The sequence below is a fragment of the Trichoplax adhaerens genome, genomic scaffold, assembly GCF_000150275.1.
Source record: "Trichoplax adhaerens TRIADscaffold_5 genomic scaffold, whole genome shotgun sequence".
Lineage (NCBI taxonomy): Eukaryota > Metazoa > Placozoa > Uniplacotomia > Trichoplacea > Trichoplacidae > Trichoplax > Trichoplax adhaerens.
Window position 1 is genome coordinate 8,247,103 of NW_002060947.1, and position 14,223 is coordinate 8,261,325.

A 14,223-nucleotide genomic window follows, 5' to 3' on the forward strand; every position below is an offset into this window, starting at 1 on the left:
CAACGCGGACTTGCGAGAAGAAAGTACCTAGTCTAGCAGATTAGAACTGCCAGTAAGCTTTCAACAATATTACTTCTATAACTTATGATGCTTCTATTGACTTATATTATATTGGGCATTATATTATATTGACTTTTATTACTCGTGACCGAATAAAAAGAAGCCATAGTACTCTTCCATTATGATCGATATTAAACTTGATTCTATGCGCAAAACAAGGTTACCAACATAGGCGACTGTACCATGGAAGAGGACTTTTTATTTCCTGGCTAAGTTCCTTGCTGGACTATTCTTCCTGTTAGCAGTCCAGAACTCAGTATTGTTAGTTGTTGACAAACTAGTGACTATGAAAGCTTTTGCTTGGTATTCTAACTTGAGGTACTGCACTGCAATCCTATCGGAAGGCAAAGTTAACAGACGCAACTGCCATTGCAGCCTGTTTTATTTATTTACCCTAGATTCCTAAACTACTGCTAATCCTTTATGTTTGCGGATTTGATCGATCAATTAGCGTTAATACATGACATCGACCGCAATTGGTGAAATCAAGTGATTGCCATTCATCGCAGTTTCATAACGGATTGATCGAACGGTAGACAGATGACATGATGGCAGATGATAGACTGCTGGTAAACCATTCCTCGCTTGCGAAAGAAGGAATCATGACATCATCAATAAAGTCCATCGGTACGTCTCTTTTAAAAATGGATCAAATTCCTTTCACTCTTCGATCGATAGCGTGGAGTCATTATAGGATCATTAGAAATGATGATCGATGCAGTGAGAAAGATAGCTTATGATTATCACACAGCGGTTGGGCTCGGCTGGGCTGAAAGTGGCCCATGAGGATGGATATGCTGTATGCCAACAGTTTACTGTACTTGAATGGATGTTTCAGTCCAAGTTTGCAACTTACTTTCCAATTTTTGTCTTACTTACACAGCCATAACAATGGCTGCCTGTGAAAACCCCCATTTGTCTACCTTCTATCGACCCAAAGATTGATATTGCGTTCCAATTTTTCTTCGCTATCTGTCTTACACAGTCATGACAACGACTGCCAGGTAGCTTATGGCACAACCTTAGGGCTCGCCTGGACTGAAAGTGGCCCATGATGATGGATATGCTGTGTGCCAACAGTTTACTGTGCTTGAATGGATGTTTCAGTCTAAGTCTTTAGCTTACTTTCGAATTTTTATCTATCTTGCACAGCCATAACAATGACTGCCTCTGGACAACCCCCATTTTTCTACCGTGTGTAGACCCAAAGATTGATATTGCTTTCCTGTTTGTCTTCGCTATCTATCTTAAACAGTCATGATAACGATTACCAACAATACCTTCCCCCTTTTTATACCTTCAAGGACTACTACCAGAAAGTCTTGTAGCAGTCCATAGCATACTTAGAACTAGATCATTTGTGCTAGTTTTGGATGTTGAGAGATTAAAATTACAGTCGTGCTATCGTAAGGATACTCTTTTCTTCAAGGTTATAGTACGATCAACGTCTGTTACTCGTCAATGAATCTGTCATCAACGTCGATTTGTCTGCATACAGTACTACTTATGATATTAGATAAAGCCAATTATAATCGTGTTATCGATAAGAGACATCCAATTTCATTTTCTTTCCTTGTGTATAATCATATACGTAGTCTATTTGTAGAGGTAAATAACGATAGTGCCAATGACTGTATTATAGGTAATGCAACGAATTATAACAGTGGCTCCCATCATGAAGATAATTTAGCAACCCATCGACTACGCCATTCTATCAGCAACACAACCAACTCGAATCTAAAGATCCATCAACTTTTGAAAACAGGTTATGGCATGGATATAACCCCAGGACAAAGGAAATTTGGACCGCCATCTGATTGGCAAGGTCCTCCTCCACAGGATTGTGAGGTAATGACTTGATATTGCAATAATTACAACATAATTACCTGATCAAGTGGCTTTTACATTTACTTGTACTATAAACTGGAACTCATGTTGACTCAAGTGTTAAAGCCAGGCATTTGTACCAACCCATAAACTAATCTGATGGACTGCATTAGTATCATTGACCAACAGATGATCGATGGCTAAATTATACAGTATAAATTGTGCAAAATTGCTCTATAGCAGCCAGTTTCGATAAATATTGCCATCACCTATGTTCTACTATAGCAGTTATGATCTATCACTAAAGTATTCCGTGTATTATAACGGGCCTAAAATATTGGCGATCATTTAGCATGACTTACAACTGCAATATACAGTATACTGTTTATTTTTGTCTGCAGTGATGAAAGGCAATAACTTGATTCAGTAATTGATTCTACTGCTTGTGATATTATTGTAGACTAATAAATTAATAAGGTTACAATGATAATCATACCCTACTTATAGATTTACATCGGTAAAATACCTCATGATGCCTTGGAAGATGAATTAATACCGCTTTTGCAAACTTGTGGTAAAATCTACGAATTACGATTAATGATCGATCCTGCTAGTGGACACAATCGTGGCTACGCATTTCTTTCGTATACAACGAAAGAAGCTGCCAACCAATGTGTCCGCAGATATCATGGTTACTCGATACGAAAGGATAAACCATTAACTGTAATACATTCGACACCGAACGTTAGACTATTTATTAGCCCAATACCCAAGTATATGAATAAAGAAGAAATTTATAATAAATTTAGCAAGTTATCGGATGGTTTAACTGAAGTCATTGTCTATCCTGATCCTGACGCAAAAGATAAAATTCGTGGATTTGCATTCCTTGAATATGTCGACCATAAAGCTGCTACCTACGCTCGGCGTAAACTGATCACAGATACGGTTAGTTTATCTGGCAAGGTGATTAATGTTGAATGGGCTGAATCCTCTAAAGAACCAAAAGACCATGTTGTAGGTAATAAGGTACTGTATATGTTCACACTGTCAATAACATCGAAGCTCTACAGAACTACCTTCAATCACCATTTTTTTTTTTTATTACTTAGAGCTGATCGATTACGTCATACTAAGTAAATGAATGTTCTAAATCTGTTTTCCTTCTATTATATCAATCGATTCTAATTCGTCGATATTCTAATTCTAATTCGATATACATACTATTATTATTTTGTTATTAGGTAAAAGAAGTCTATTGTGGTAATATCGCAGAGCATATTACTGAAGATACCTTAAACACTGCCTTCCTTCAATATGGCTCTATTGAACGTATCAAGAAGTTACACGATTACGCTTTCATTTGCTTTGCTTCTAGGGAATCAGCCTTAAAGGCGATTGAAGGTGTTCGTGGTACGGTTATTAACGGTTGCAAGGTTGATGTCCAGCTCGCTAAGGGACCAGTCAGGAAAGAAAAGCCTTTAGGAAAGTCATCAAGTCGTGTAAGAAATAGAAGTAGCGTAAGCATGAATAAAAAAAATGCTAGCGTAATTACCCCATTAATGGCATCGATACCGCATCATCGTGATAAAGCAAAGCATGTTATTCCGGATGTAATGAGTGGAAGTCACTCTACAACAAGGAATTACGATGAGAGCAAAGATTATGGTCCCAAGAATTGTTCCTATGACTTTAAGCCTTCCAAATCAATGGATACTCAAGCAGGATATTTTGACGACAGTAGGATTATTAGATATGATCATTACAGCACGAGTCAAAACAGCCCGAGAATGCCATCAGACATAGGTAGTCTTAATCGAAATCGCATACAGGTACATGCTCACAATGGAGGTAACCAAGTTTTGGACTATTCTAACAGGATTTGGCATAAAGCTAGTCAATCCTACGAGTATAATCGTAATAATGTAAGTGCTCGATCTGGCAATCAACCCCAACCGCTGATTCCATCACTATCTCCTATTAAAAAGCGTAAACGAGACTGCAGAGAATCCTATCAACACGATATTCATTTAAATGCCAACAAGCGATCCATTGGAAGTCCTTCTCAACCTCCATTACTTACTAAAATAACTAAAAATAAGTCTTATCATCGAGAAAATAACGATAAAAAATTTCTCAATGGACGATTTTCTCAGGATGGCCAACTCCCTAGATCAACAACACAGACTTCTCATCCAAATCATGCAAACTCGGGTATTGGCCACAATATTACTAATCAGCGAAAACCACCATCCATTATGCAACACTTACAGAAAGTTGATCGTGAACAAAGTAAAATCACGAAGAATATTGTGCCATTATTTGCCAGGCTTCCGATACCTTAGCCTTGGCGTGATAGTTATTTATTTCAGATAAAAATTTACCGCACATGTTAAATTACCTTTTCTAGGATAAAATATTATTTGTATGTCTACTAAGAGCAGCGGTCAATAATATTTATAACGTTGAAAATAGCTTTAAACCATTCAAGAGCGGAATAAAGAATAAAGTTTAGCTCTAATTTATTATCGAAGTAAATTATAGATCATCACTAACCAGTTGAAATGTGTTGTCAATGATCAAGCTGTGTTTGATCGTTTAGATAATGTATTAATTTCAATGTGAATGAGCGGGCTATTAATACTCTATTCGCTTATTGAATAAAATCTTTTATTTATGTATGTTTTGCGTGCCTTCTACCCTTGTCATCGGGCTTAATTAATTTATTTGTTTATAGAGTTTTTCGATAATAAAATTATATCGACATATTATTAGCAAAAGTAACTATGACTATTGATCAATGCGTTTGTTTTATTAAAATTCACAAATTTTCTAACATTAAAAGACAAACATATCATCGATAATTTAATAAAAGATCACATTCACGTAATATCTAGCAAATCCGTAATTTATAAAGAAACATAAATATTATTATCTTAGTAATTAATTGATTTAATCCACATTCTCATTCTATACGGATCACTAATGGAATTACATAGCATAACAATCATCTTCTAGTATTTGAGCTTAAAGTTCATTGATCAATCCATTTTAAGAATGGTCAAAGTTACTTGTAATGGCTTGAATGTTGATGAAAACAATATTATTGTACAACGATAACAAATTTGACAACTCCATCGGTGCTTCCAGTATCCAATAAGCAAAGAAATAACATACGATAGATTGCATTATCAGAAATATTCAAGCGTTTTATTCTTTCTATAAATTAACGTCCTTCTGAAATCAATTGTTCATAGATGTCATATTTGATTACTTAATCCAAAATTATTTAGTTTTATTGGAGACTAACTATAAACTAACGGTGAATAAGCCAAATTCAAGTTAACGTTGCTATATAAAGTATTTATGTCCACTCGTAATTAATTATGCTATAAAAGAGGGCAATAGTTCTATAGCATATCATGAACGAGATAATAGATCTCACTAAATAAGTATCAAATAGATTTCTAATTGTTCTTTAAGATACCTGGAAAAACAGAACAAAGAAAACCTGGCTAATTATTAATTAAATTTCATCAATTATTAGCCGTCTAAATTTCGTCGATGACAACATATGTATAAATAAGCCATCAAGTAAAGTTTTTCTTTCATCGATCTGGATGACCTAAAAATTACGGAAAATGGCTACAAAATTGACTGATATCTATCTGATGTTACTTTTAACCTTAGTTAGCCACATAAATGGTGAAATCAGTCCTAACGATGCTATTCTTTCGGAACATTTTCAAACTTGGTTAGATAGTCGTGGTTATAAAGATGAGAATTTCGCTCGAGATAAAGGTTTTAGTTTTGGCGGTTGCACTTCTGATTCCGACAAATTTCATCAAATTCCGATTATTTTCGTACATGGAAACAGTGATAGAGCTGTTGGTAATGCCACAGGACAACGCGGTTGGACCAATTCTATCAATTATTTCCTATCCAAAGGTTATAGTCCGTGCGAATTATACGCTATTACTTGGGGACCTGCTGATACTTTACTCTTCTCTCAACAGTATCATTCATGGCCTTACTTACTTCGTGTGCGAAAATTTATCGAAGCTGTAAAAGCTTATACAAACTACCCTCAAGTTAATATTATTGCCCATTCTATGGGAGTTACCCTGGCTCGTAAGGCAATTAAAGGTGGCACAGGTTATGATGAAGATCATGGCGGTTATTACGATCTTGGTAATCCATTACCTTACGTGGATACATTTATTGGTATTGCCGGTGCAAATTTGGGTATATTTTCTTGCTTTCTATCGGGTCCAATTACTCCATTTTGTAGTGAACTAAATGGTTTCTATCCGGGTTATAAGGATGAGGGTCTTGGTCCGTATAGTATGTCGGAATTTTTAACCCAATTAAATTCAGATCCATTTAGAGAAGCTGAATATATCTTTACAATATGGTCAAAAGTTGATGAAGTAATCGGAACTGGCTGTCGAGTTTACAAGAAAGTAACTAGTCGATGTATAGGACAAAATGATGAAAAATTCTATTCTACAGAACCTTATGGCCATATTGGTGTCAAAGACTTAACTAGCAGTGTTCAATTTGATATCATTACCAATCACCAAATAAATGCTGGCGTCCAAGATCAGTTCCTTTAGGTCTCATAGAGAAATACAGGTACAATAAAGTAACGTCAGAATAACAAATTAAGTCTACTTAACAGTACTACCACGAACCCATTTCAGAGTTTCCTCTATTAAACTGCTCCATTGGTATCTCGCTTAAGAAAATTGGTTTTTAAGTGATAGTAGATTTTAGTTGAAAAGAAATTAGTTTCCTGTAAGAGCCTTTAAAATAGTCTGTAACATCCGCTCTGTCATTGCTCTCGTTCCCGTTTAACAGTGGTTTAGTAGAAATTTTTTATTACTCATACTGATAACATTCAATGGAAGTGATGATCAAATTGAAAATCAATTTGTTATACATTAGAAATCATATTATGAGCTTGAAATAAAGGACAAATATTCTGTTTTCATATTTCCGCTTAGCACTTATTGTGAATTCATGCCAGGGTTACTTTATTGATCTGCTGCCGCACCTCATCATTAAGATCGAGAAAAAATTTTATTGAGCCAATCCTATTTTCAGCTCGGAAATTTAGCCGTACTTTGTTTGTAAAATCATATTTTAATTAATAACAAATCTATCATTCCTATATTGTTTGAGTAGCAGAAGGAATATGAAGGATAATTTCTAGTAGAAGGTTTTATAGCACTGATTATAAGGATACAGATTAATGTAGTTGATTCGATTTTTAAATTGAAAATCGATTTATAGGTATTAGGAATCACATTATCATTTGCAACATTAGTCCGATTTGCTTTTAAATGTGATTTTATCTTATCGATCGGCTAGATCGATATTAGATACTCGCATGTAACAGTTTTACGATAATTTCAGAACGATTTCACCATCTTATTAAAATACTATTGAAATCTATTTCAAAATATTCAAATCTTTAATCCATTTATTAACAATTACTATAGTTGTGAAATTAAAATAACAACATAAAATATAACTTAGTAGTGTAATTTTAATCGACATAGTCCAGAAAAAAAGGCATAAGAATTAGCAGTATTGGACTTCAAATTGATTTAGGAGGGCACCTTTAAAGGGCATGCGAAAGCTTAGTTACTTCTTTGGGACTAGAAAATCTTAGTTATTACATCTCTATAGCGTCAGACTACAAACGACTATGATTACAAATAAATGCCTAATTAAATATTTTAGCTAATTTGAAGAAACTATCCTTTTCTCTATTCTGTCATGATAATATTTATTATTCAAGGTAACGTTACAAATAAATACTTGTACGTAGATATTAATTAATATATAAGATGTGCACACACATCGAATAGATTTTTCATTTTAATATTGCAGTAGATTCTAGCTTATCTGAAATGATGTTTTATATCAATTTTGTAGTCATAAGGTTTATTGGTCTACATTCCGTGGAATATTGACATTGGTATTTCTTTATCAAAAGTGACAAAGATTTTAGTTTATCTAAAAAAAGGATATTATTTATTCTCTCACAGCAAGATCTATCACACCGTAGTAAAGTCATGGTATCGAGCTACAATTGAAAAGAAATGAAAGGATTAACTTATTTGATTAAGATTAGTTAAACTAGCAACTAGATTACAGTTTTGGAGTTGATTAATTCATTCCATTCACAAATTGCTGTACTTTATTGTGGAGGATTTTAACAATAGTGAATAAAATTACCTTAAATGCCCATCTTGAATGAATAAAAATCCATTAACGAACATGTATTATTTGAATGATGAACTTCCTAATGTGTTGGTAGACATTAAAGATTCACTTTGTTATACAGTAATTACTTTGTTTAAAATTTAGCGTGGATCTCCTTCTTTATTTATCAGCATGATTTAGCAAGGATAAGATAGTATCATGAGACCATCATTAACTAAATATAAGATAAATTAACCGTTAAAACTAGTTTCAGTTAAGGTAACGGAAAAATTATTAAGATATTAAATAATTACATAAACTTTAAAGTAATTATTAAACATCAAATGAAGAAAATTTTTAACTTTACACAGTAATATGTTATTAGAGATAAGGTTAAACACAATTATAATTTTATAGAATAAAACACCTGACTCTAATTATCTTACTTTTTGTTTCAAATTAAAACTTAAAATAGGGAAAAAATACTTTATAAATAAATCAATAGAGATAATTTTAATTAAATAATCTACACCATGTGAATAATGTTGGATATTGAACTTATTTAAGTAGATATTATTTTACGAAAATGTTTATATTTGATCTTTCCCGTACCTCGGTCGTAGTTAATTTCCTTCCTTAAAAAATGGAGAGATGATAGAGACGTAAATTGTTAGGGAAATGTCCAGGACAGTTTTTGTCCTGATCACCATACTGCTCATTTACTTAGTTTATGGGGAATCTCGATCCTTTCATTGTCATACTGCCAAGCAATATTCAAAGTTGGTTGGACAATAATGGGTACAAAAGTGATGTTTTGCACGAAGTAAAGGATGCAGTATTAGTGGTTGAGCAAGTAGCTCCTAGGCTATTAACAAGACTTTGATGATATTTATCCGTTGCAATTCTGATAAAGCTATTGGCAATATCGTTGCACAAAGAAGATGGACCAATTCCATCAATTTTTACTCTAGACGCTATCATCAATGTGAAATGTATGCCATAATAACTGGACCAGCCAATGCTTTCTTTTTCTCTCTGCAATATCATTTCCTGCCATATCCAACTCGTATCTGAAGATTTATCCAAGCTGTCGAAGCTTGTACCAGAAAACCCAAAGCCAATACTATCGCTCACTCTTTGGGAGTGATCATGACACATAAAGCTATTCAAGGTGGACCAGCAATGATGCTATCAACGGCGGTTTTACGTTCTTGGTGGCTAATTAACTTATTTCGATTAATTTATTGGCTTTGCTGATGCCTATGTTAGTATCGCTTCTTATTCTCTTCCCTGTCAAACAACTCCCACATGCAGTAGTGCTAATGATTTCTATCCTGATTATTTGAGTTTTGGTTTTGGTCCATTCGACCTTTCGAAATTTTCAATCGAGTTAAATTCTAATTCAGCTAGAGAAACAACACTGATCTTGACGATATGGAGCACCGTCAACGAAATAGTTGGTTCTCCAATCTGTGGTAAGCGAATGAGTCGAATTGATAGCGAAACGGTTGAAAAAATCCGTTATTTATTAGCATCTAGTCATTAACAGCTATGACTGGGCTAATAATATCTGGATTGTACTCACTCGAATTAACAAAACTAGAGTCAGAATTAGAAAGGCTAAATGGCCCCAATTAGCCAAGTTTTTTAGTAATAGTTATTCGCCGTAATGAATACATTGATGAGCGAAGAATAACTATATCTAGGCAGATTCTATCGGTATTCACTAAATTCTAGTCAATTACGATCATTGACTATAAATGCAACAGGAGAAATAGGAAAAATAATTGTACCTAATTTACACTCCATTATGTCGGTATCACTGAGCTAGAGTGGCTTTAACTTACGGACTCACGATTGCAAGTGGTCTTTATAATGCAGAATTACATGAAATGCATAAACGGTATAATTCGATATCGTACTGTTTAAATTAGTATCTATAAACTACATCGAATATAGGAAAATTAAATTTAATTCTTTAGGAATGTATATGTACCCTGACCTAGATTCCGGGTAAATTGTGTCTTACTGAGGGCAATTTAATATAGCAGTGACTAAATCATCTTTATAATTCGATACCTTATAATTAGTATAATAACATATGCTTAGCATTATACCTTCTAATATGCCAACAGAAAAATAGTTATCCAATACATATTCGGTTAAAAAACTGAATGCACTTTTATAGGTTTCATTTTTAATATTATAATATAATGATTTTACAAATTTTAACCCTAAATCTAGGTCTAATTTAGATAAAAAATTAAAACATAACTATAAATATGGTAGGATTATTATGCTTTTATACGCTTTTAGCGAAAGCTTTATCCAATAAATACGAAATTAAATGCTTCTCTTCGAAATATAGTAACTAATATCTACTGATTAGTATATCTGAGGGCACTAATGTAACGACAAAAAACAGAATATAAAATGACATTTCAATATCAATATTAATCCAAGTAATTGTTTGTAAATGTACCAAACATATTTTAAAGCTAACACTCTACTTAATTTTTACAACATTTAATTTAAGAATTTTCTGCAATAACGTTGAGTTGCACACTAACAGTAGTTATGTTCCATTTATGTCTATAAAGTTGAGTAAGAGATTGTCTATTGCATTCTAATCACATTTTCGTTTAAAATCATTATGACAATAAATAAAATAAATATCCACAAGTAATTACGCTTATATAATCGCAGTAAGATTTATAGAACGAAAGTATCTATCTTGTGTAATTCTACGTCTTACTTCGTGGTTAATTGCTAGCATTATCAGAAGTACATTAACTTTCTTTTACGTAGCAAAAGCGTGTCTGCATAAAAATAAGACAATAGCTAATTATTATAGGGAATTACTATTCTCATAGTAGAATCTAAGTTGCACTACATTAAGCAGTTCTCACATGAGGAATTCATCAATTATAGTATTAAAGACTTTGTTGACATTCAAACCGGTTCTTGCTGATGTTTCCATAAGATCAATTTTGTTTTCATGACTGTATTTTTGTACTTTCTGTAAATTATTAATATAGCAAAGTATAGTAGTATTAGATACAATGATTTCGATTGCTTAACTAATTTATGGAAGAAAGCTTCCTGCCTAGGTTAATATCTTCTACTTCATACCTCGAGATTAATCATCCTTCTACTCTCTAAGTCAGCTTTATTTCCAATAAGCTTCACGTTGATTGGGGGAGTTTTTACTTTATCCAAAGCTTTAATCCAATCCATGGCCGTGTAAAGTGAATCCTAAAAGCAAGGCTAGCTATGAGGTGATAGATCATTTTCATGCATAACTAAAGTCAAAATTATTTTAAATGAATGAATACTTACCATGTTCGTAATATCATAAACGACTATAGCCGCATATTCTCCTCTACAGTGATCAAGTGATAAGCTTTTAAATCTTAATACCCAAAATGAAAAGTTAAGGAAAGATATTGTATGGAACATATATCTGAATTCAATGACAACATGATTATCACGTCAATGACGATAAACTAAATATGCAGCATCCACTACAAACTGAAATGTTAAGGATATTTTCATTTCCAGTCATATCCCAGATATTTAGTTTAACTGTAACACCCTTCAGATGGACGGTCTTGTGGCTAAAGTTAGCTACAATACCAACAGATTACCAATAAATTCAACTAAAATGATGGTTTTATGCATTTTTAATTAGTATTGGCATCCACTTTAAGCTAAAAGGTTATGAGCATTAATATTCATGAAGTGAACTAGGGATGAAATTTTAATGCATTAATTTTACTAATATAGGCAGAAATTCTTATATCAATGATGTAGATATAATTTGAATTTAAGAGCTTTTGATACTGTTGAATATCATTATTAGCTTGCTGCTAAATTTCGTGATTATTCGTTTCATTCTATAGTAGGCAGATTGGAATGATCATTATTAGCTTTACCTCCAATAGTGTTGGGTACAAAAGCTACGTCTTCGTTATTAATAAATTTTTCCACAAGATTAGACTTTCCAACATTATCATCACCTGGTTGGGTACCGTATACAATAGAAGTCAGGTTGACATCGAGGTAAGTTTTGATGTAAATAAGTGAAACAAGAAATGTTAATAAATCGATAATGGTTCTAAATACGATAAAGTTACCCAATATGATCAGTTTTAAAGTGCATGTTAAATTAGATTGACTGCCAGATTTGGAGCCATAGCCAGATAGCTTCGTAAATTTATCTGCCATACAAACTTGAATTTGCAGCAAGCAATATCTTTATTCGTGTATTAGAATATTATACGAAATTTCGCCAAAAAATATATCCAATTCTTAGCAAGCTTCAGCTATTTGTATCAATATTAGTCAGGATAAAACCGTTAGCATTTTATTTAGAAGTAAAATCTATAAGAAATATTTTTTATTGCTTTCGTAGTAAGATATAATGTACAAAATTTGCTTTCGTCGCATTAGCACTTAGTTATTAGCAACCAACTACATATTTAATTTCATCGTGATTTTATATCAGAGAATGAGCTGCTCACTTTTTAGAGCTAGCATAGATTGCTTCCTTGGTAAAAACTCGATTTTTACTATAATGCTTAATTTACCGTTACGGTATAGAAATCGATACTAAGTAACTGAAATCATGCATTACAGCTAATGACATCAAAATAATCTGTTATAAAAGTATCGCTATTGGTCTTGCCATAACTACAGTATTGTTTGTCACAAAATTTTTCAAAAATAGTTATGTAATGGCTTATATGGATCAAATAAGGTCAAGTTGGCCAAAAATGGTGAAAGGCAATTAAATCTTCTCTACGTTACTTATTGAATATTAAATGCTAAATATTTTCTCTAACCATCTTACGAAAGCTTCATTGAATTAGTGTTTAGAAACCCTAAGGGCACAATATCAATCGTTACTCAACTCAATCTTTCGTCCAATTTATACTGAATTGGAAAGCAAGAAAAATATTATTTTCATGGATTGACTTCGATACGCTATCATAATTCAATAGTTAAAACTGACTAAATAAGTTAAGAAATATGTAACTAAAATAAATATGAAGGTGTCGTCACTTGGTAAATGACCTAGTTGTTACAAGAATATTTCCAGATAATTTTTTAGTATTCACTACTATGGCTTATATCGTGTGACAAATAGTTTCGATCAATATCCTTATTTCATCTTCATTAAGCTAAGAATTAAAAGTACAATTTCTGTCTCTAGCTAACGTCAGAATTTGACATTAAAAAATGTCTATAAATACCTTAAAGTCTCGGCTGTATTTCTGTCGTTTTTCATAAGAATTTTAACAGTTTACATTTAACATTGAGTCGATAATTAGTTAATTAAAAGAAGGCCTATAAGGCAGCATGGTTGGCATCAAGGATTGCTGAAAACCTGTTCTTATAGTAAGGAAATCATACGTCCTACAGAAAAGTCTATTACGAAAGCGAACATGATTGGCTAATTGTAAAATTGTAAAAAATACCATTTAGAGTATTTAAAATAAAAAGGTAATTGCTCTGTCTATCAGCTTCAAATGCCGTTAAAAATTTCTTCACAATATTTTAGTGCTATAGATATATTGTAATTATTAGTATCGATATAGTCACTCATACTGAAGTGTAAATTCTATTGAGGCCTGCCGTCGAACTGTAGTATATCGTCATCAAATTTTGCTGCAACCCTTACTAGTTAGTTTATTCAGCAGTATCATCGGGTCAATAGTGACTACGTTTATACTGTCATTTCTTCTAGAAAGCATCCATCTCAATTCAAACGTATTTTTATCTTGCTTCTTAAGTCAAACAAGAGACACATAGACGTGAACTCATAATTTACCTTGTTAAATCTTAAATTTCAAGAATAGGATAATTATGGAAGTGTTGATTAGATCATCAATAATGCACCCGATGTTGAACAGTTACCACAAATACTTTTAAATCTCTCCTAGTATAGAGATTGTCGACACAATCGTAAGACACAAACCGTAGAATTTAATGAACAATCTAGCATAGATATTAATTAAGTGATATTACCTTTACATCTCTTGATGGATCGTAATTTTCAAGGTCAATCATAGTAATACTTTCGTATGAAATCTCACTTATGTTTTAGCAAAAAGTACTTTC

The 14,223-nt window shown here is 32.8% G+C and overlaps 3 protein-coding genes across 3 annotated transcripts; 2 read left to right on the plus strand and 1 right to left on the minus strand.

Annotated features, from left to right (window-relative positions):
• Positions 1-1,800: 1,800 nt before the first annotated feature.
• On the plus strand, positions 1,801-3,365 carry TRIADDRAFT_2319 (uncharacterized protein; the record flags this gene model as incomplete). Its single annotated transcript, XM_002112659.1, has 3 exons — positions 1,801-1,908; positions 2,395-2,916; positions 3,132-3,365. Coding segments are annotated over 3 exons (864 nt in total), but the record flags the coding sequence as incomplete, so codon positions are not given.
• Positions 3,366-5,558: 2,193 nt separating this feature from the next.
• TRIADDRAFT_25084 (uncharacterized protein) lies at positions 5,559-6,503 on the plus strand (the record flags this gene model as incomplete). The annotated part of the gene is made up of 1 exon (XM_002112660.1): positions 5,559-6,503. One exon carries the CDS (start codon positions 5,559-5,561, stop codon positions 6,501-6,503), a length of 945 nt encoding a protein of 314 aa, XP_002112696.1.
• Positions 6,504-11,005: 4,502 nt separating this feature from the next.
• On the minus strand, positions 11,006-11,734 carry TRIADDRAFT_24915 (uncharacterized protein; the record flags this gene model as incomplete). The annotated part of the gene is made up of 4 exons (XM_002113094.1): positions 11,006-11,119; positions 11,233-11,355; positions 11,440-11,477; positions 11,626-11,734. Coding segments are annotated over 4 exons (384 nt in total), but the record flags the coding sequence as incomplete, so codon positions are not given.
• Between the last annotated feature and the right edge of the window lie 2,489 nt (positions 11,735-14,223).